Here is a 23636-nt window from a genome sequence, read left to right on the forward strand (position 1 = left end):
TAATTAACGTAGTTCAACTGTGGCATAGCAAGGGGGTGGTTCGGGGGGCATAACCCCCCCCCCCTTTTCTCCTCCTTCTCCCATGAAAACTTTCAAGTTGTAGGCGATATATACACTCACAATGGACGCACCAATATACATAAACTAGGGTTGAACCCCTTCCCCACCCGGAAAAAATTCCGGCTACGCGACTGCAGTCCAACGTGGAAAAACGAAGCCTGATGTCGCCGCTGCGTGCATCACCCCAACAAGCATTGTGAATACGATATTGAAGAACAAGGCCGACATCAGGACCAAGGCAGACTAGGGGCTTTCGGCGCCCGACGAGTACGCTACGGCGTATGAAGATATACGATAACGGCGTATGAAGATATTCAGACACTGCTTAAAACGATACCGTACTTTCTCGCGTATGACGCGCCCCTGCACCCCCAACTACCAAACCGCGAAACTTAAATAACTAAAAAAAATCCTCGTGTATTGCCGTGAAGCCGCCCTCTTTGCATTATAGCGAAGCAGTGCCTTGAAACCAACTTGCGCACCGAAATTCGTGCTGAAAATAGGGTATATTCTTTAAAAGTTTATATCGAGTCATGAATATGCGAACTCCCCCCCCCCCCCTCCCCCCTTTTAAATGCGAAGCATTTCTTAGCGAACCTCATGCACTTTGGGCGTTTCTGTCTACGTATATATCTATCTATCCATCTAGCCGCCTACGTCTGGGCGCTCTCCCGGTCGTCTCCATAGGTCGTAATATACCAAAATTTGCATAGCATAGGATGAGTGTATGACGAACACGACTGACTGGTGATGACATGAATAACCCAAAATACCTGTCGCGTACGTCATGAAACCCTTTCCCTCAGTCACGTGTGGCACATACCCGCATACCAGAGTTCATGCTATGCGGGTATGTGCCACAGGTGATAACAGAGTCTCAATCAACGTAGTAACCGCGAACATACACATTGACACGGAAGAAAAGTGATAATAATAGTAATTGTTGGGGCTTTACGTCCCAAAACCACGATATGATTATGAGAGACGCCGTAGAGAAGGGCTCCAGAAATTTTTACCATCTGGTATTCTTTCACGTGCACTGACATCGCACAGTACACGAGCCTCTAGCATTTCGCCTCTATCGAAATGCGACCGCCGTGGCTGGGATCGAACCCGCGACCTTCGGGTCAGCAGCCGAGCACCGTAACAACTACACCACAGCGGCCGACGCAAGGAAAGTTAGCGAGCTGACGACAGAGCACCTCTGGAAAACGCTGGGCTACCATACACTCGTCCACGTGATCCGCAACATCGACCACGTGAATTAAGCAAAAACCGGGGTCAATGCTTCCTATAATAACTCTGCCAAGAGGACCATGTCCTTCATGATTACCGGTGACTTCAGCATTGATTTATCAAAACCCAACAACGCCTGGTTCTTAGACGGCATGAAAGATGGTTTGAATGTGGTCAGGACATCACAAGACCTCGGTGCCACGTCCAGGACAGGAGGCATCATAGATAATTTCTTCGTAAAAGCCATCCGCTGTTTCCACCAGCTCTACTATACCTCGCACTTCACTGCACTTAGACCGTTCGTAGCCGCGATCACGAGCGGATCCGATAACAAGTCCTGTCCAGCTGCTGGTGCTCACTGATCATGGTGATGATGACCTTACTCAAGAACTGCCAAGAGCCCCTTCCACACATGCACACGGGTTCTTGAAACGTGCGTGTGTTCTCCGCCATAACGGATAAGTATAAGCATAACAACTGCAACACAACTCTAACGCCTGCAACTGTGACTGTAACGTACGTGTAGTGCGCCTGGGCATGCCACGCGGCTGTGTATATAGCTATGGAAAAATTTCTGAATAAAGCTTAGTTGCGAGTAGCGCCTGTCCTGTCCTTCATTGTCCTATTCGAATTCGCGCTATCCAGTATCGAAGAATGTAAGCACTACAAATCAGCTTACTGCGTCTGGTGTTGGTAACACCTATGTTGCTGTTGGCATCGTTAAGCAGCTGCAAACTGGTTAACTAATACATGTGCGACTCTTCAAAATATGTGTGTGCGTATACCATTTGCACATTTCTCTAGCGTAATTCCGTAACATTTCGTGCAATGTGAAAAATTGCGACACGGTCACCTTCCTGCGCATGCGGGATCTGCCGAATTTTTGTTTGCGAGTTCGGTATACGCGGGTTTGGCTGTACATCTTCACTCCGCTGTAGCACTCCACTAAGGCTTAAGCTGCTGTCCATGTCTTACCTGTTTGAACGTCGGTCTCGGCATCGCAAGTGCAAAGATACCGCTTTAGGTGACGTCAATGTCATTTCTTTTAAAAATGAAGTTCGCCGCTTTCTTGTCGTTACTGTCAGTCGCACGAGTATGTAAACAATTGCAATATTAGCGAAATAAGGTCATCGACGTGGCTAGCGACACCGCCACCATCGCGCTTAGGAACAGAAGCGGGCTTTCTCACATAAAGACTCTTGTGGTGGGGAAGCCAGCTCTGCAGAACGCTTTTTCTAAGCAGCTATGCACGCGCGGACAGACACATTGTGTCTGCCACATATCCTCTGCAAAAGCCCTGATGTGCTTGAACACGGTGCTATGCACGACTTAGCGCCGTAATCAGTACTTTCAAGAGACCGTTCGCACAACTGGGTCGGTGCTCGCGGCCGCCCATCCTTGTTATGCCACAGACACCGATAAGGAACCTGATAGCAGAGAGGTCATAAAGCGCTTAGGCTCATAGGCGTGGGCTGCGTGCCTTAGCAGCCCGGTTACCGGCTGCATTCTGTTCCGGACACGTATTTTACTGCTGGAATGAGCCTTGCGTACGTAAATTGCCAAATTTTGATGACCGCAATGACTAATTTATTATGTCTGCTGTCCTCAATGCATGTTTAGTTTTACTAATGTTGCTGGGTTTTTTGTTAGTTTGTTTGTAGAGGCTGAAGTCGACTTATATGAAATCTTTGTTTGGGGTTGTACAATGGCATTCTCTCTCCTGTCGAGAAAGCGTTCATTCACGTACCTTTAAGTTCTGCAGTGCCGTGACGCCGATTCTGGTGATCGCACGTGACGTCAGGCGAAAGACATCGTGGCATTCCACGCTTGCTGCTTCCGCGTGACGTAATGCAAGAAGGCCCTCCATTGTCGTTATTGTCCGGACTGTCGGAGAACTCTTGTGTTTACCTACCTCCGCTTGCCGCTATAAACGTAAAGAATGTGAGTTTGCTTGACCACCGCCGCCAGTTGTGTGCTCTTCTCGTGAAATGACGCACTGGAGACGCATTCGGAAGGTAGGAAGGAGTTTTCTTCGCCTGACTTCATAGCTCGACGCTGACTTTGAGGATGTGCAGGCAGCTAGGTTATAACGGAAGAAAGTACCATGACAATGTTCCGTGTTGTTTAAAAAGACAATTGCGAATATGCACGTACACGCAAATGTAGCGTTAAAGGATGACCTCCGTTCATGGTGTCTCTGTTATATGGTCTGAGCGAAAATTGTCCTCGTCCATGGTTGTGTCTAGACTGTCCCGTACTCTCAGCATTCGTTTGCCACTGCTTATTTCGCCTTACCAACTAGACATGAACTAAGAGAAAACAAAGCAAACAAGATGACGTCGTATATAGAAACAGCGCGAACGTGAAAACAAGGCACGGAAAAAATAGTAAGACGCTCCTGCGCAGGTGTCGAATTTTTTTTTTTTTTTTAATTCCAAAGACAACTCGAAGCATACTCTGAAATGGCCTTCTTTCCACGTGAAATTTCCTGTTTCAGTGCGTTGGCTGCCGGAATCGCTTTGGGGGAACCTTGGCGACTGTATGTGTCGCCACGCATATCCAAGCGCACATCGTTACGTCCGCGCGCAGCGTCCCGCGACTCGCAAAATCTTAACGTTATGCGCGCAGGGCAACGTTACCCTTACTTGAGCTAAAGAGCGGCAACTGCAAGCCAGCTGTTGTAAAAAGAAAACAAAAAGGAATGAAAGCCCGGCTCCTTTCTCTTTTTCTTGCTCATAGAGAGGCGCGCGCATTTGCATTTGGCGCTGACGACGGGTCAAGCAGCGGCAGGCAAAGTGGTTCCGGCGACGCGGTCAGCTTACAGAGAAGGGGCTCCTGCCAGCGTCGCCACTCCTGTGCTTCGCGTTCGCATATCGGCAGCAGCGGCGCGTAGCCGGCCGCTGTCCTTGAGGGGGCCCCCCTCTTTCACTCGACGACGTGACTGCGATCGGCGCGCGTGGAACGCAAACGACGGAGCGCTACAGCGCGCACCGTAGTACACCTTCCGGAAACGCGACCCACGTGGTTCCGGCCGTGACGTGCGTAGATGGACGCCGTGCGAAGGCTGGGTGCGGTTCGCTGCTCGTCGTGCTGCAGCCGCCGCGTTCCAAACGCCACGATCGTCGGGCACCGGTGACAGACAACACCCCCGGCCGAGCTCCCACGGATTGAGGCACGGGACACGGAAATCTGTCGCGCCGCCCAGCGCCTGTTGGTTTTGTGTTGTGTGTGTGCGTGTGCAGCCGTGCGCCGCGCGTGTTGTGTTGACTCCGTCGTGGTGCGTCGTTCGTGCGCTCACGCGAGCAAGTGGTGAGCGCGGCGGCATCAGCGCGGGAAATTCGAAGGCACAATGAGTAAGTGGGACGGCGAGATGTAGTACGCGTGCGCATTGAGCGTGTTTAGTGTTTTCAGCGGGTGTTTGCTTTGAGGAGGATGCCGGTAGTTTTCGACCTGCTGAGTAGTTCGGGAAACTAGACATGCTTCGCGATTTAAGCGGATGCATTGTGTACACACGCCAAGTTGTAAAGGAGCGAGCTCTGTTTCGTGTGCGCGTGTTTGTGAAACGGTTGAAGGGGTGGGCGAAAGGAAGGGAGGGATCAGAGAATGACGCCAGTTGAAGGCACCGGGTTCAACGCCTTCAGCTTCCGATTGTCTGCGGTCGTGACGCCGGCGTGTGTGCGTCGCAGTCGGAATGTTGAAGCCCTGTCTCGGGCTTTGTCAGTGGAATGACCGCAATCGAATCCTTGGAAGATCGAAGCCGTTATCTCGGCCAGTCTCGATAGCGAGTTATAGTTTTTCCGTGCCTCTCGGACAGTCGTAGCCGGCTGTGTTTAGGGCTGCAGTCACTGTGCTGCGCCAGCGCTTCGGTTCAACGCCAGAAAAGCAAATCTTTTTCCGCAGTGCGTGCGTCGCCCTGTACGGCAGGTCTCTGCGCTGGAGAGCTTCGTCGCTTTTATGTGTACGAGCAGATGTAGGAACGGAAACTGTTTTCATAGCAATGAGTTCGACTCGCTGTATAGGAAGAGCCGCAGTACGTATATATGAGCAGCGTGCTACATTTGGCAGCTGCAGGGCGAAATGAAATGATGGAGTGAAGGTTGACGTGCGCACTTTTTCGCATTGGGGTCATTGAAAACTTTGTCGTGTTATTTCTAAATATATGTTTAAAAAAGAAGAAAAGCAATAAACATTTGGGTTATTGATGCAATGTGTGTTTCCCCTCCGAGTTAAAGTGCGTGAATGATCTGCAGATAAGGATATTCCTCTAAGACTTTCGGGATCGCGCCCCGTAATCCAGCGTGTGAAAGCTCCGTGAAGGTTGCTTGACATACGGAACAGGTAATTGATGCATCTAGTAAGATAATTAGGACGCGAGCGCACGAGGCTTTTCGTTTCTAAGTATTGTTTGCGGTTGACCAGTTGCCTTCGCTAATAATGTGCCTCGCACTACGATTGGATGTCACGTGCTTTTCCTGGCATAACAAGATAAAACTTAGTGAACAGAAATCGGGAGGGGTTTACGTGATGGAACGCCAGCAAGCCCGGCCTTACATTACTCCAGGAATTCGCATTTCTTGTTTTCTGATCGCGGCAACCTGCAAATGCTGGCAAGCAAAACCCTAACGGAGTGTGTTAAATAATAATAATAATTAAAAAAATGGTTATGTAGGTGCGTTGTCAAAAATGACGGTTCCGGCACGTGCTTGTTAAACTTCGTTTTGTCGCGGAATTCTCAGCAACAGAGCTTAACCACTGATGCGTAGGCAAAACGGTTACATGTTTTTTTTTTTTTTTCTAGCTCCCAACGCCCTAATTTTTTGTGTGCGCTTTAGTCGGCGGAGTGCACATGCGGATATAAGCGTACGTGCTTGCATGACCTGACGTCGACAGCGCTTCACTTATGGATCTGTGACCTGGCCTTGAGAGGCAGTCGACGATCCTGTGGCAGCTCCAGTATGGCTATGCCGTGAGCAGTATATAGCGTTCAGGTTTGTGCACTAGAAGAACGCATAGGAAAATAATGATTAAAGGCAGCTTTAAAAAAATACGTACATCTAGGACAAAGTGGGCCATGAAACATAAAGACGCCCGCCGTGGTTGCGCGGATGTGCTACTGAGCAACGCCGTAGCCGTGGATTCGATTCTCGGCCACGGAAGCCGCATTGCGATCGAGGCCTATAATAATTGTTGGGATTTAACGTCCCAAAACCACGATATGATTATGAGAGACGCCATTGTGTAGGGCTCCGGAAATTTTGACCACCTGGGGTTCTTTAACGCGCACCTAAATCTAAGTACACGGGCCCCGGGTATTTTTGCCTCCATCGAAAATGCGGTCGCCACGTCTGGGATTCGATCCCGCGACCTGCGGATTAGAAGTCGAGCACCATAACCACTACACCACCTTGGCGGGCGCGATCGAGGCGGTACGCAGCATCATCCGCTTCGGTGCATCTTCAAGGAACCCTGGTGGTCAGAATTAATAATTTGTGGGGTTTCACGTGCACAAACCACGATATGCTTACGAGGCACGCCGTAGTGGAAGTCTCCGGAAATTGGGATCATCTGGTGTTGTCTAATGTGCACTGAAATCGCACTGTATACATGGTCCTTTAGCATTACGCCTCCGTCGAAATGCGACCGCCGAAGCCGGATACGAAGCCGCGACTTTCGAGTCAGCAGCCGAGCACCGTAACCATGGTTACGGTGCTCGGCTGCTGGTGGTCAGAATTAATCCCGAGCTCTTCACTACGGCGTGCCTCGTAATCATTTCGCGGTTTTCGCCCGTAAAAACGTAAAACCACATAATTAATCAACGAAATTGCGATGAAGAAGGGCGCAGTAACATTGCAGAATGGAGGGATAACTGCGTAATTATTCGGCCGTTCAGTGCGATAACAATCGCTTGCGCTTTTGCTGCTGTAGAAATACATCTTAGATTAAAAGCGGAACGCGTGCAATCTCGGGCCGTCACTTCGCCTGCCTAAAAAGTAAATATAATTTCCCGATAAAGAGCGGGTTCTCATTGTATGCGCATGTTCGCGAATCTACACTGCTGTAGTGTTTGTTTTGGGAGACGCTTCTGTGAGTGGTCCGTTGCTTCACCAATAAAAAATTAGTGTATACATTCATCGCGGGTCCTCCCGTGCCTCTTGGTGTCTGCGTGGTATCCTTCGCGCTGACCCTTTATAATTATCGCTAAAGCACACTATGCCGTCGGTGATCTGTATTTTTAAACCACCGCCCTTTCTGTCTTAGCATTCCCTAGTATTATTGAGCGTCCATCATTGCCTTTTCGAGACTCATTCGCGACTTGCTGAGGTGCCCTCGAAGCTAGTCTCCTGATTTGCTGCGTCAAGTTTACTTTGTAGATCAACGTGTTTGGCGTACGCCGTTCTTATCTTGCATTCCCTCGTTATCGTGAGTGTGTCCGTGGGGAGATAAGAGACAGGAGCGGGAATCCGCTCACAACGGGGTTGCTACATCTAAAGTATATTTGTCGGTCTAATTTTTCAGTGAGCTTGGCTTAGCGGGCATTTCAGATCGATAATATTGGCCCCGACGTAACGCTGTCTTTCGTGAACTAAATTTCGCGAGCCCTACGTATTTCCTAGGTAACGAAAAAAAAAAAAAAAAAAACGTCCCATGGAAAGCACTGTTAGAGAGTATCGCCTGAAAATTGAGGCTTTTCAGGGTACTCATCTTTGTGAAGTGGCGTCCTCCATCTCAGTAAACTGAGTTGAAGCTCGACCGTTCTTTCATAAGAGGGGTTTCATGCAGTCTATGGACCTGTCGTAGCTAGGCAGGTTTGCCATCAAGCAGGCCTACCTGAATGAACGAAGCTTTATTAGCCGCTGCGCAATGGAGAGTGATGATAAAAGGAGGGAAAGAAATAATAATAAAAAAAAATGGACCGAGAACTCTCAACCACCTAACATATGACAGCGAGGCAGTGTACCAAAACGACTACTACAACAACAACAGATAAGCCACCCCCATAATACACGAGACAGGTGTTCTCTTATAGAAAGCTTTTGCGCTTAGCATTGTTGAGATATTCTCTTGTTATTTCTTTTCTAATTCTTTTCTACTTTCTTTTCTTATTTTTATGGTTGTTTAGGTTGTTGCGGTTGTTGTTGTCGTTGTTTACCGCTCGATAAAGGACCAACCAAGACTCAGCATGTCAACACGTACGATAAACACCGCAAAACATACGCGCATTGATTAATGAGCAAAGTCCGGAGGTGTACCGCACGTTTTAATCGGCAAGAACCGAGCGGTGGCGAACAACACGAGGTTACGAGTTTGACAAATGCCGAAGAAAAATATCACACGTTGTCAACATGAAATACCTCGATAAGACATTCAAAAGAATTAATAGAGAGGTAAGCAAAGTTACCTAGCAAATGAGTTAGCCAAATCGAATGGATAGATAAGTTCGTGTACTGTGGATAAAACCTGCAGATTACCGTCGAAAGCTCGTAAAAGCTTCGGCTGGATGATTGCAGTAATGTCTCAACTCCACAAATTGTGTCTGACTAGCCTATAGGTTAATACAAGTACATGTTTGCGGACTGTAAAGTTGCAGTTAAGGCTGGACCGTGCATAGATTGTCTATGCGGTTTATACAGGGCGTTTCAGCTATAACTTGCGCCTAGTATTACAGAAACAAACGCAAGCGCTACGCCTGTCGAATCGGCCCAGTATTGTTCTGAGCCGTACGCAGCACGTCAGGATATTTTTTACAATCCGCCAAGCTGGGTGATTAACAAGGATTGCTTAATTAATTTTTAATTGGTAACACTAGCGAAAAATCTTTAATGCAAAAGTTGTAGCACTTGTTCTGAAACGTCGGAATATTTCATCCATTCTAAGATAACTCCCAATCCGATAAGCTGGGTAATAAACAAATATTACCTAACATCTAAAATAGTAATTTTAACGAAAGATATTCTCTAAGAAAGTCGTAACATTTGTTCAGCGACATCGGATTATTTCATCTATGCTAAAATAACTGACATGTTTAATTTCTTTATCCTGATTTTCTTTAGAGTGCACGAAATTAAAAAAGAATACTTGGCGCAAGCTAACTGAAACACCCTGTATATATTTTTTATCACCGTAGACACTTTCTGCGTCGACTGTTTTCAGTCACGTTTGTAACGTCAGCAGCGTCGTTTCCGGCACGCACCGCCGTTTATTAGTCGGGTACACTGAGATTAGAGCACAATGAACCTAGAGATATCAAAATTGACCGAACATAGAAGGCATTGGCCTGGAGCGAACGTGTGGGGCTTTGTCTTGGCTTTGGCTTAGACCCGTACTTCTTCGTCGACGTGTTGACACCTAGGTGCGGGCTGCCTTGTTTCTTCATTCGCTGTCTACAACAACAACAACAACAACAACAACAACAACAACAACAACAACAACAACAACAACAACAACAACAACAACAACAACAACAACAACAACAACAACAACAACAACAACAACAACAATAATAATAATAATAATAATAATAATAATAATAATAATAATAATAATAATAATAACGTATTTAGCGTAGCCAAGACAGAACCCCCGTCGCGGTCGTGTAGTGGTTATGTTGCTCGACCGAAGACCCGAAGGTTGCGGAATCGAATCCCGGCCGCGGCGGCCGCATTTCGATAGAGGCGAAATGCTAGAGGCCCGTGTACTTGTATTTAGGTGCACGTCAAAGGACCCCAGCTGGTCGAAATTTCCGGAGCCCTAGACTAAGCCGTCCCACATAATCATATCATGATTTTGGGACGTAATACCCCAACAATTATTATTATTATCACCAACCCCAAGGTCTTAGTGGTGGCGCTCACATAACGAAAAATAAATAAGAGTCTACAGTCTAATATAGGTAAAATAATGAAAACATAAACAAAAGGTGAGAATAGCAGCAGGGGCGTAGGCAGAAATTTTTTTCCGGGGTGGGGGGGGGGGGGGCACTTTTATCTGAAATGGGGGACGTAATACCCCAACAACCGGGCTGGCAGATGTGGTCGAGTGTCATTTCGGGCTCTGTATGCCATGGCAAAAAAAAAAAAAAATAAATAAAAAAAAAATCGGGGAGGGGGGGCACGGGCTCGGTGTGCCACCCCCTGGCTACGCCACTGAATAGCAGGACACAATGCGATAAGGATAGTTAACGCACAACAAAGCGCAAGATACGTTAAAAATGATTCACAAATTGACTAACATGTAATCAGGTCTAGGTAGTAATGAAAATTATTATGATAACTTGATGTTAAAACGAACTCTTTATGTGGTGCGTCCGACCTATTCAAGAGCCAAGCAATAAACAGCCGGTGTCACATGTGCGCGCCGATATCTTCTATCATATGAATAAAAAATTGCTCACACTTCTCCGCTTCTTTATCAGTTGCTTAGCTGGCGGTTTCGTGCTATGCAGTAATGTTCTTGGGACTTCGTGGAAACCTTTTCGATCGCTAAAATAAGATAATAAGAACAGGTGGAAACAGCCATTGTGGGGCAAGTGGACGAATGCAATGTTCTACGGTGCCAACACAATGCACGCTGCAAGTGCGACACCACAGAGAACATTGATCACCCAGAGAACATATGCTTCGGAGGGGCTATATCTTTTTCTTTAAATCTTTTCGTGGGGTGTTGGTATACGATTACTCATCGCTGCGAAAGCACGCTGTTCCACGAAGCGCGAATTGCTTTGCGCACGGGACGAACTCCTGAACTTTGCCTCATCGACCTCTTTTCTTCTATTTCATTGACACGAAAGACGTAGATGTTGTTGCACAAATAAGGCGCCGGCTACATTTTACTTCTTAGAGGTGTCGAAAATAGAACATACAGGGGCGAACATTTCTGAACATAACAATTATACGTAGCACATACAATATATACAGCTTGAACAGCACCGCGACACTGCAAGATGATGTCTCCCAAATAAAAATGATAATGTCCCCTTATATGAAGTTCTGAAGTTGTACATCATGTAGATGAATTATCGCGTAGAGACATAACATAAAAGTCAAAACAACGTAGTCAACAATCACATGTATGTATATACACGGTGACGTTAAAATAAAACGTAACATACATAACATAGCCTTCAATGCAAACATAGTTAACTGTCACATAAATATACACTGTGACGTTCAAACAAAACGAAGCTTAAAGGGGTCATGAACCACTTTTTCAAGTAAGGATCTAATGACCTCAGTATCGGAGTGTACTGCCTCCCGAATCGATTGCCGCAAAAATTTCTCGAATCCGTCAAGAATCTGCGGAGTTACGGGGGTTTGGCGCACGCTCCCACCGCTTTCTCTCTTTTCTCGTGCCGACGAGCGCACTGGAAGCTAGACAGGGAGGGATGGCATGGGGGAAAGAAGTTACGTCAGCGCGCGTCATGAAACGCGATCGCTCTCCCGCTGTGATTCGCTTGCGCGAGTGCGGCTACCGTGTACTGAGGAGTGCGGCGCCGGCAAGTGGCGGCACCCCGCGGCAAGAAGCGCATCTGATCCGAACGCCGCTCTCGATTTACGTCGGCTATCGGCCAATAAGCATGCTATGTCTCTTGCGACGTAAACGGACAGACCCGCGACGTAAACGGACAGACGCCCCGCCCACCGACGAGAGTGAGAACCGGCCTCTGTTTGAAAAGAGGGTGTCTGGGGAAACGGCAACTTCGCGCTCCGCTTGTGGTCATTACGCAGCGCGCACGACTGTAATATTTGGCAGAGCATTTCATAGCTGTGTCAGCTTTCTGCAGGATGTGTTTTTTCAACAAGCCCAAGGGGTGCTTCATGACCCCTTTAAATGCGTTAGTAACGGCCATGAATACCATTATAGATCTTCAAGAAAAATTTTGAATGCTTTCTGAATATATCCGAGCACGTATGTTTTCACATAAATATAAACTGTGACGTTAAAACAAAAGAAAGCTTAAATGCGTTAGTGACAGCCAAGAATGCCACTGTCCTCAAGAAAAATTTTGAATGATATTTAAATAAATCCGAGCACGCATGTTTACGCTCTGCTCGCGTCTCACCTCTATCTACCACTTGGTACAGCGTGAGAAAAAAAAAATGGCTTCAAAATGTAACTTTAACGTTTTGTTTTAAGATCCTGTTAGGTAAAGCGTTCTCGCGTATTAGTGTGTTCATATTGAACTATTGTAGCATTTTGCGCAAATTACAATAGGAAATCACCGCCCAAGCACAGATATTTAACCAGCGAAACTGAACCGTGTGGCCCTGGTGTTTGACACTGGGTTGATCCTACCGGTTCGTTAAAGTCTTTCTCAATTATTATTTACGTCTGTCCAGAAATATGAATTGGTGTTTGCCGCCGTGTGTTCCCTTCTTTAATTTTAGTGGACCGGCGGTGAGAAGTGGGGGCCTCACCCAATTCGTGTGGCACGTACGCGCTAGGAATTTTTGCGCACATTTGTACATACATGGGTTGGCGCCCTCCCCGCTTTGTTCGTAATGTGGGGAAGATAAAACAATAGAACACTTTCTGATCTCTTGTCGAAGGTTTTCCGCATTAAGAAAGTGATATCTAGAAACACCGTTACGCATCATTGGATTAGATTTAACACGTTCAAATTTACAATTCCTGGGTGCACTGACCCTTGGGCGCACAGCGACAAGAAAGTACGCGAGACCGTTCAAGATTTCATAGCACAGTTAATGAGATTTACGCAATAACCACGGATGCAAAACTTCATAGTCAACCAAAGTAGGCTCTATTATATTTTCTCTTGTATTATTAACTTATTTCTTTTTCGCTAAGAAGCCATTCGAACCCCCTTTTTTATTTTCAAAAAATAATTCTGATAAAAAATCTTATTATTAAACAAAAGGACAAAGTATTCTCTTTTCTATATTTTAAATATTTTATCTGAGCTACCCGATTCTTGGAAAATCCCCCAGAGTGGGTGTGAGCCAAAATAACAGCCCAAGAAAGTTAGTAACGGCTACAGTTACTATTTTCTTGCAGTTACTGTACTAACGTAGGTAGTAAACAGGTATACAAACATCCTGGTTTAGCGCTAAAAAAGACAGACACATGTGAGAGACAGGACAGGCGCTACTAACAACTGGTTTATTGCAAGGGTTGCAATGGAATAAATACCACACTGGTGCGCAGACGTGACGAACGCGTAACAAGACGTCACCACTTATCAGGCTACAGGCATGTGGCATCAAAAAGCCTAATCTCATTTCTATACAAGCAGATAGATGTGTCGCTAACACAGTTAGTACCTTTTTTCTTTATATGATACGCCTCTTGATATGACACGTCTGCGCACCATTGTGGTATTTATTCCATTGCAACCCTTGCAATAAACCAGTTGTTAGTAGCGCCTGTCCTGTCTGTCACATGTGTCTGTCTTTTTTAGCGCTAAACCACGATGTTAAGTACTCACCAACTCGCCCAACAACAAGTTCTTATTAGGTAGCAAAAAGTTAGTAACGGTTGCACCTAGTAAATGCTTACTAATGCAGGTAGTAAATAGGTGGCAAAAGGTTGTAGTTACAACCTATTTGCTTGCAGTTACTACCTTTTTACTAACTCCTTTTTTTAAAGAGTGTACATAGGACGGGCGAATTGTGGTTTCGATTAGCCATGTACAGCTTAGCTGTAAAAGAAAGAGGGAGAGACTGCGATCTGACCTGTCTCTTTATTTCTTTCGTGGTTTTGCGCAGAACGTGACTACTCCTGTCAGTCAGTGCGATCTTGATTAAAACAGCAAGCATGGCGTGTTGGCGTAGGTCAACGGTTTTAATTAACAGCGCAAGTTAACAACTTCATTTGTGAGTCAACGCTCCTCTTGTCTCAGTTGTTGTTCCGTGTTTACTATGAGTTGTTATTCAAAAGATACGCTCTCGTTTCGGAAAACGGAGATGGAAAGAGCCAAAAAAGATGTCGCTAAAGACGTGCGACTGTAGACTACATCAAATGCGTTTTTCTCATATACGCGCACGCACGCACGCACGCACGCACGCACGCACGCACGCACGCACGCACGCACACACACACACACACACACACACACACACACACACACGCACGCACGCACGCACGCACGCACGCACACATGCCGCAGGCATATTAAGATGGCTAAAGACATCAATCGGAGCAGTAATTAAGAAAGTTAAAGTAATTAACTTTCTAATTAGTGGAGTTAGGCGGCTACTATGTCAAAGGGGAGAATTGAAGTTCTTCATGCGAAGAAAACGTTGCAGCTTTTATATATATATATATATATATATATATATATATATATATATATATATATATATATATATAACATGATGTGTGGACGCTTTCTTTTTGTTTTGTCTTGCCATTGACAGCCCTGTTGATCGCGATGTAGGTAGGTGCAAAGATATGGATAACAAGGCAACACTGACCTCAGCTGACATTTCAGATCGCGTGAAGAACAAAGCCCCTTCGCGATGTGCGAAACACGTGTTTCTCGACGGGTGAAGCACCTTTGCTCTTCTGCAGCGATGCTTAATTATCGTTAAGCACGCGGTGCGATTCGTAACTTTCCTGTCGTACAGAGCTCGAACTTGATCGATCCCCGCGTTTCATAGAGTTGAGACACCGCTCGCTCCGATACCAGAGATGCAGAACTATCGATGGTGCTATCGATAGTTAAGTCGCTATCGAACTATCGATAGTAATAAAAGCTATCGATAGCGCTATCAATAATGAGTCTGATAGTACTACCGATAGTATAGAATCAACCGCGCCAACTTATTGGATCATAAACTTCGTTTCCCAAGTGTGTAGAATAGGAGGGACAGGCTGAAGGGCAAGAAATTTGACATACTTGCGCTTCTTCACCAGAATTCTTGGCTGACGCATAACAACTAAGTTGAATTATTCAGGTGTATAGCAAACGAGATCGTTACGTTTGAAGGCACTGTGCGCTTCAAATTTATATTGCATTTTGTGATCTCAAAATAAAAATATCAAGAACAAGGGTTGTTAATTGTAAGGTGTAGGTGGTTACTTTTGAATATGAATTTATTGATGGACATATTCCTGCATTTTCACTGATCAAATAATTTTTATTTCGCCAAAAAATTGCTCATAAATTATATAAACTGAGTATTGCTGATAGTAGGCCTGCCAGCCTGCTATCGCCTGCCAGCAACAGCATAATTATTCACAGCACTATTGATTGTAATGTCAGTAGTAATACTACCGACGGTACTATCGATTGAACTATTGATAATGCTACCTATAGTTTATTGATAGTAGTACTATCGATAGTTTATTTTCACTATCGATAGTTAAAAAAAGAACTATCAATTCTATCGGTAGTCGATTTGCCGATAGTTTTGCATCACTATCCGATACTCCTGCAGCCGCGCGACGTGATTTGATAGTTTGCCGGGGGCACGTTTATTATTAGAGCGCGTATACCTCGTCATTCGAGATTTGTTTTGACTACAGCCTGGCTGCAAGCCATGAGCAGTCGTGTGAAAGTGACTTCGTGTGAAGTCTGGCTACGATTCTAACTCGCAACTTTTTAAGCTCTCCGGAAGATGACTATACGGTTACACGTGGGACTTGTTGGTACGTCATTGGGGGAGCTTTAGTGCCGTGGACACCTAGCCGTTGCGTCTCTGCATCCTTTAGTTTAATTTTACTCTGCCTGCTTTCTTTTGTTCAACAGCCGCCACCATGAAAAGCACACAAGAGCGCAAGCTGCTTGGGGCCCCCGGCACTAAAATTCTCTATAGAGAGTTTTAGTGCCGTGTACACCTAGCTGTTGGGTCCTCTCGTTCTTTTACACTATATATATATAACGTGCTCGTTATCGTGATTACTCCAGCGCGCTCGTGAACACGCCTAACGTGAGCCAAGGCGGTAAAAAAAAGTGCTGACGCACGCTGACGTAGCTTCCTGTCCCTTTGTCGTCGTCCCCGTGCAGTGGAGTAGGCAGAAATTCGTCTTGTGGGGGGGGGGGGGGGGGGGGCTGTGTAGCTTTTAGCGCACTCGTTGGGACGAAAGGAGGAAGAAAGCACTTAAAGCGTGCGACAGATCCGCGTAACTCAGCTCGTACACTACGTATTCGGGAAATTTTTGCGGCAATTAATCGCTTCGCGAGATAATAAACTCCGATAGTTAGGTCATGAGATGATTTCTTGGTAAAGTGCTGCAGGGCCCGTTTAATCATCAGTCAGTTGTCGTTCCGTCGCTTTCCGCGTTCGTCCCAGCTTCTTCGCAAGTATTTTTCGTTAGCTTGCGGGTCTCTGATGTCTTAGTACCATTACGGGTAATAGGCGGAACTTTCCTGCGGTAAACAGCTGAGAACTGCGATGAATGTTCTCATTTTGTTCATTTGCAATCTAGCGTTCTTTGTATAGTTGCGCTAATTGAAAAAAAAAAAAACTAATAAAATCTTCTTCGTGTACTTGATTTTCTGCTTTCAGGAACAGTAAACAACAATTTTGGTGTGTATTCAACAGTAACTTGGTGTGTATTCAAGTGCAGCCTTGTAGACCCAATTTCGAAGGTAATCGTGTTCAGTTAAAAACAAAAGATCCACTCTTTCAACAAAACGGTAAAAATTCTGCAAATAAGAAACACACAGCGAAGTAGCTGTTATCTCTGACGCGTAGACGAGACGCTCTCTCGTTCGTATTTTCCTCTGTATAAGCGCTGGGTGATTCCTATACACAAACAACGAACGCGGAAAAGCCGGTCTCGACGGTCAATGGCTCGAAGCGCTTGCGGCAGTTGTGACGCAACAGGTGGCGGCCGCGGCAGCTTTTTGTTGGCAGGCCAGCTGCGAAAAAGTGAGCTCGCGCCCTATGCGCAGGGCGCGGCACGCTGTCGATGCCTGACGGCCATGTTTGCGTCACTTCTCTCGCGGTGGGTGTCCGAGCGGAGTCGTTGTTTGCGCTTGGAGCGAGCCGGAAGAGCCTGTCGATCGGAGGCTTTTTTGCTTACGGCGGAGCACGCTGCCAGCTGCGTCGTGGAGGAACTGTTTTGGCCATCATAGGCGTGCGCAAATGAGCTATGGATGGCTTGCACTGTCGTCACTGAAAGCGCCGGGTTGGGGCACCAGCATGTGGGGACGCGACGTTTCCGATGTCACATTCAGATTATCGAAACATCACACGCAGGTTATTTCATTATTAACGCACAACGACGTTCCTGCCGCGTCGTTTTCACATAGACGCAAATTGTTCGTCATCAAAGCCGCCATCGTGGAGTCCCAGTTCTCTTCAGAAGCTGCCTCCATGACGTCACGTGCAAGCCATCTATTCGCCGCGAGATCGGGCTATAGGTGGCAGCACCTCCGTAAGGGGAAGGAGTATGAGCTTGTGCAGTGAAGCATCCCCGCACAGATTACTGCGGACAGAATATTGTGGACACTGTAACGCGCATGCCGAAGCACTGCTTGCTATTTATTTACTTGTACTATCTGTAAATGTTTCGTTACTGTTTCTCGTTACATTGCTATACTCAGGGGGAAAACGACTTTTTCGAGCGATTGTTCGAGCAGATGATTGCACTTATCTGCTTCCTGAGTACTTTATCTATTAGGCTATAGTGTGATGCTGGAACGTTCCAGGAAAAACACGTGACTCATCACGTAAAGATGCTCGCGTCTGAAAACGTGACTCGTGTATATGTGATCGTCCAAGTAGAAATATCGCCAAGACTGCGTAAGAGACCGCCGTATACGAATATACAGCGGTTCGTCGCCAGCTTTGAACTAATACGGTCCTTTCTCGAAGTTTGCGCCATACTGAAAGCTCACGCGTCTGTGCCAAGATTTTTCACGACGCAGTGACGACAAAAGCGTCCAGTGAGGGGACAGCTGGCAAAGTTGTTACTCATTTGTTGTTCCACGAAGGCGTGCCAAGTCACAGCCCACGCGAGTTGCTGGCGATCTGGCAAAAGAAAAAAAAAATTTCATCGACAAGAAAACACCCCGGGGACAGTCTCTGAACCGCGCCGATCGCCATCCAGCGATGTTCTACGCCGATACACTTCGTACCTGTCTTGGCTTGCGTTGTCCCTCTTTCTTTCAAGCAAAATATCCTATAGTTTACGCACGCGTGGGGAAACCTTTAATGCTATACATTTTATAGGACACAAACCGGGATTTCTATGAACCGCTTTTCGATCTGAAAGAGAAACAACTGGGGTTGCTGTCTATCTTGCGCTGCAGCACGGTGTGCGAGGGCATCATTGGATTTACATTGAATGATGGCAGTGTTGCTGTTACAACATTGGATAGGCTATATGTGATCTAATTTTAGCCGACGCTAGCCAGCACTAGCAATTAATCAGTCATATCTGGCTAGCATTAGTAAACATGCGCCAGTGCCAGCGAGTGCTGCCCGTGTAAGAGTGAATACACTGATAGCACGCATGACGATTACTTTTTCGCGACAATTGCGACAAACACAATGGTGCAAGATTTAAAAAAAATATTTAGGGGGCATAGTTAATTCAGAAGGGTGGAGGCTATGCTAGAATGGTCACAGGCAAGCAGGAACATTGAGCGTGCCAAATTTGTGTTGCTTTTCGAAGCGCCTAAAGAGCGGAACGTTCCCGTAAGCACTCTTTTATCTCGGCGGCTCTTCATAGAGCTGTCACATACTGTTATATATGTTGCGTGTAAACTGAGTATAGAAGGAAATCACTTCCGCGCGACTTCCTTGTCGAACCGTTGCGGAACAAACATCCGTATTCACTTAGTTCCGTCCTCGCCTATACGGTCACCTCTTTTACGTTGTTTGATCTCAAATATCTGCGACTTCAGGTGGACTATACTTTAGTGCGTACTCCCGCTTCGGGCTGACTCGTAAAGCTCCGTTCAATGATAAAGAGACAGAGAGATGCGTATGTGCTTGCTTCAGCGTCAAGCTGTGGAGGTGTAGCCTATACATGGCCTTTCCGCTTTGCCCGCTCCGAAATCCAGGTGGCTATTCTTTTGAGCAATTAACATCAGTTCGCACCTCTCTGTTGACGAAGCCACATAAGTACGCAGAAGCATATTGGCAATTAACTGCATATGCTCGCTGGTAAATAAAGATAGAATGTTTGAGGGGTCAACAGACCACACTGCCAAAGAAAGCCATCGAGTAACAATGTATGTCGTACATTGTTTACTTGCAACCTTCGCGCCGCTATAGAACGAGCGTTTACGATGCTTAGTAGACGCTGAGGCGAAGCTCTGCCGGAAACGGAAGTTCGCGGCCCCCGCATTAGCCAGCTTGCTCGAGCTGTGCATACGACAAGGGTGAACACACGCACACACAAATATAGGCTCAAGAACGACGACAGTCCCGCCCGCTTATATTTCATCCACATTGTCGTCGTAAGTGGAGCGGAACGTGCGCTAGCTTTGGGCTAAAGTTGTCTCTTAGCACTGCGCAACAAAAGAAAAGGGTAAAAAAAAAATATATTGTCGCCTATACTGTGTGTATTTCTTCGGAGTTCACGCAAATATCGAACTCTGTCTTCTCGTATAGTAAATATAGATACTTTGGAACAACGCTGCTGTACGTGTCGATCTCAACGCGAGCTTGTTTGCAAACGTTGTATTGGTTTCCTTTCTCCGGCGTTTCCCGTGGAGATCGTTATATAAAAATGGAAGCTATTCCGTTTCCGCTTTGAGAGTAAGCGTAGCCGGAAGTGTTATATAATGGCTCTGTATACTGTGTGTTTGCAGATCCGACCGACGAAGCGCACTGGAACTCGTCGGCCGCTTCCGAAAGCCACGGGCGTCAGTTCGATGTGTATTGGAGCGAGTGCGATCACTTCCGCATCGACGACGATGAAGAGGAAGACGACCGAGCGACCCACCAGAATCCGGGTATACATACTGTCGAACATGTTCGCAAGTTGGCACATAGTCCCGAAACAAGCCGGAACCAGTTACTGTCTTGTTTGAGCACAGTATACGCGCTGGCAGCTGGCGCACACCTTTCCCTCGTCTTTCATACAACGAACCGAGAAGGTGGCGGCCAGGCACGGCCTGACGGCCATCCCTCTGTGAAAAATACTCTTTTTACTTGAATAAAGTTGATTCTCTCTTCCTATTTCTCTCTTTCTCTCTCTCTCTCTCCCTTAATGCGATACACCAGCTTTTACGTGCACCGCGTTAGATGACGTACTCTTATCGATCGATACTTGCTAGTCTCCGCAATGCGATTTAAATCCCTGGCACAATGCCGCTGTTTTTCTCTTATTTACTTATCACCTTCTCTCTCTCTCTCTCTCTCTATCTGTCACTGCTTGTACTCTATTCTTTAAAAAAAAAACACTTCTTCGGTGCACGTGTCCATGCCGTCGAAATCAGGCACCCATATAAAGGACGGTTGCAAGTTATGTTTGCTTACTTCCAAATGGATTTAGGTGCTTTTGTGCCGGCATTTGCGCGTGCACTTGTGTTTGTTTAATCGCGTTGTCGATCTTAACATTTAACATACTGCTTTCAATACTTGTTGCTGCTGGAAAAAACACCAGTAACGATACCACAATACTAGGCCTAAGGCTGGGCTTTCACCTCGCGCCCTCGCCAAAGTGGCCCGTGTATATAGGTCTTACATCCATACCTCAAAAATACCTTGTGAATACGTTCCCTGTGGTTACCCTTCATCCTCCTTGTCAACACGTTTTCTCTTTTTTTGTTTTTTTTTCTGCATATGCATGTGTCTACGACCGCGTATGTGTTATGCGTGTTTTGCTATCCCTGTCTGCGACGTAATTATCACCTACTGCATGACATGCCAGACGATCAGCCGGGCTAACAACTCCGCATCGCGTGTAATTTAATGCTGTTTTCTCTCTCACCACAGAGGAGCAGGATGCCGACTGGCTCCGCGAGGTGGGACTCGACTTCGTGCTCGATGATGTCCTCGGTGAGTACGTTTCCGTGGCTAGTAAATTCTGGGAGTTCCCATCTTGCACAGAAGCGATCAGATTTTTTACCATAATAAATCTGTCTCTCTTAAGTCGGGCATTGCTTAAGGAGATAGAACTGCGGCATGACTGTAATAATATAACACCAGAGAGATTTACTGCGAAATGTCCCTTCGTCCCTGTGTACAAGTTCTCTTAGAGCAGAACAGTGCATGGCACCCTCGTCATCGTGTCGTGTTAGCTCTTCATTCACTTACAGTCATGGTAACGTCGTTAGGCTATAACCGCCGGTGCAAGTCTCTTTATATCTCCCCATCCCTTCCCCCAGTGTAGGGTAGCATACCGGTCCTTCTAGACTGGTTAACATCCCTGCCTTTCCTTTCTCTCCTGTTCCTTCCTTCCTTAATTCACTTAAAACTTCTAAAAAACATGCAGGGTCAAGCGGCGGGACTCATCACCAGCATAATGATGGATCCGCGCCACCAGTGGCGCCTCCTCCGGCGGCACGTTCGTACGTGCGTACGCTGAGCCGGGAGCAGGCAGCGGCCGTCCAGAGGCGGCTGGACACGGTCACTCTGCGCCGGCGCAAGCACCACGCGCGACAAGACGTACGCAACGTCTTCGACCCGGCCGCCCACCAGGTGTGCGCTTCAGCATACCACATACGCTCCGCAGCAGTATATACGCATACTGGCGAGCCCTTGGCCAGAATTCACTCGCGCAAGCAGGACCATTAATCGGGGCGTCGTTCGACGTTTCTTAACGTAACGCTAAGCTTACCTGAAAAGTCGTTTGGGGTCACGTTGTTTTGTACACGTCCCGGTCGCCAGCCATTGTTTGCCGTCTACCTTGCGTTAGCGTCGCCTTCCCACTTTCAGAATGTGTTGCCTTACCTGCTGTATACGTCACGCTATGTCTTAACCTTTGCGGTGCATATTGAGAGGCATAGAAAACACTGGGTGACTGGATGAACAAAGAAGTACGGGAACTGTCATGTGCTGGCTACTCAGCTATATGCCTGGTCACGTAGGTGTAAATGCACCAGGAATGCTGTTTCACGCAGAATAGCATTTAAGTGGTTATACATGTATACACCACTTTCGGAATGCAAAAATTCAGAAAAATGCCGGAAGGGACCACTCTGAGATACCGACCTGACCGGTGTGTGCGACAGAGTCGTCGTTACGATAATTGGCTGAAGGCCTAAACAGATTTTTTTTTTGGTGTTAACATGATGCCTATTTGTGTCAACCTGCGTGATCGTGAGTCTGTTTGACTTCATCTTACTTTACCAGTGTAGGTTAGAGCGAACTAGATCTTATTTTCTCGTTAACTTCCTATACCCGTTCTTCTTTCTTTCGTATCTTTCTGCGGCAGAAAACCGCGCTTCTTTGATATAAAACTTTCTCTCACCGCAGCTGTCAATGTTCTAGCCATGCAATTCACTATAGGTGACCTTATTAATGCATTACTTGCGAACTGCAGAATGCCGGCGACGCCGCGGACGGACGCCGTGGCGAGATGCGCCTGTCGACCGCCGCGCCACCCAGCGGTCGTGCCCCTCCGGGTCCTCTGTGGAAGAACCACTGGAACCAGTACGACGCCATCGCTACGCCCGACGTCAAAGGTAAAAATAAAGAACAAAAATGACAAATTGACGGCCACAAGATGATTAAGGGCCGACTCACGTTGACGTGCGCACCTTGCGCAGGCGTGGCCGTGCTGGGGTTCAAGATGAAAGGGACGTTGCGAGGACCGCCGGCGGAAGCAGCGTCCCTGACGCCGCCCGAAGAGGACGACGAGGACGAGTCACCGGTCGCGGTCCAGCCCGGGGTCGACTGGACCTTGGTACGGGCTGCTTGCGAGGACCTCTAAGACGGCTTTTTGTAGTGCATGCGTTTCTGAGAGATGCACGGGTGTCTCCGTACCTGGCCGTCAGGTCGTACGTTTGCGAGCTCTTTCGAGGGCCCGTCGGATGTATTCGCGTCCGCTGTGGACTCTATGTGATTTATTTTATGTGATTCACCGCATAATAATTCATCACACATAATTCACCACACATAATTCATCACATAATGTGGGTTGGGACTTATTTTTTTTCGGTATGTACGCTATATATAATTCTGCACTTTTGCGCGGAAGTGCGAATTTTGGGCTTCTGGTGTGGGTTCTTTACATGGCCAACAGGCGGACGTGCTGAACGTGCCTCTTGCCTCGTCACCCGAATTGTTAGCCATGTTGGATGCACGAGATTTCAAAATGTTCTATCGTGACCATCAGGCTGTGGGTGTAGAGTTGCTTTCTGAGGTCCTAACGAGAAACCCGGCACGACATAACGGTCACGTATCTCGTGTCATGGCATGGTTAAAATGTTGGACCCACTGTCTTTATCAGAGCTGAAGGTTGGCCGAGTTGGTTAC

At 46.8% G+C, this 23636-nt stretch overlaps 1 protein-coding gene across 1 annotated transcript in view; it reads left to right on the plus strand.

The window, feature by feature from the left end:
* The first annotated feature begins 4073 nt into the window (after positions 1-4073).
* LOC119396595 (rho GTPase-activating protein 18) overlaps positions 4074-23636 on the plus strand; it is a 200407-nt gene continuing 180844 nt past the window's right edge. Inside the window, exons 1-6 of the mRNA XM_037663871.2 lie at positions 4074-4649; positions 20024-20167; positions 21153-21215; positions 21652-21857; positions 22702-22843; positions 22928-23064. Coding sequence (XP_037519799.1) covers positions 4646-4649; positions 20024-20167; positions 21153-21215; positions 21652-21857; positions 22702-22843; positions 22928-23064 — 696 coding nt within the window. The 5' untranslated portion in view covers positions 4074-4645. The remainder of the gene's footprint in view (positions 4650-20023; positions 20168-21152; positions 21216-21651; positions 21858-22701; positions 22844-22927; positions 23065-23636) is intronic.

This window comes from Rhipicephalus sanguineus, chromosome 6, assembly GCF_013339695.2.
Source record: "Rhipicephalus sanguineus isolate Rsan-2018 chromosome 6, BIME_Rsan_1.4, whole genome shotgun sequence".
In the NCBI taxonomy this organism is placed as follows: Eukaryota; Metazoa; Arthropoda; class Arachnida; order Ixodida; family Ixodidae; genus Rhipicephalus; species Rhipicephalus sanguineus.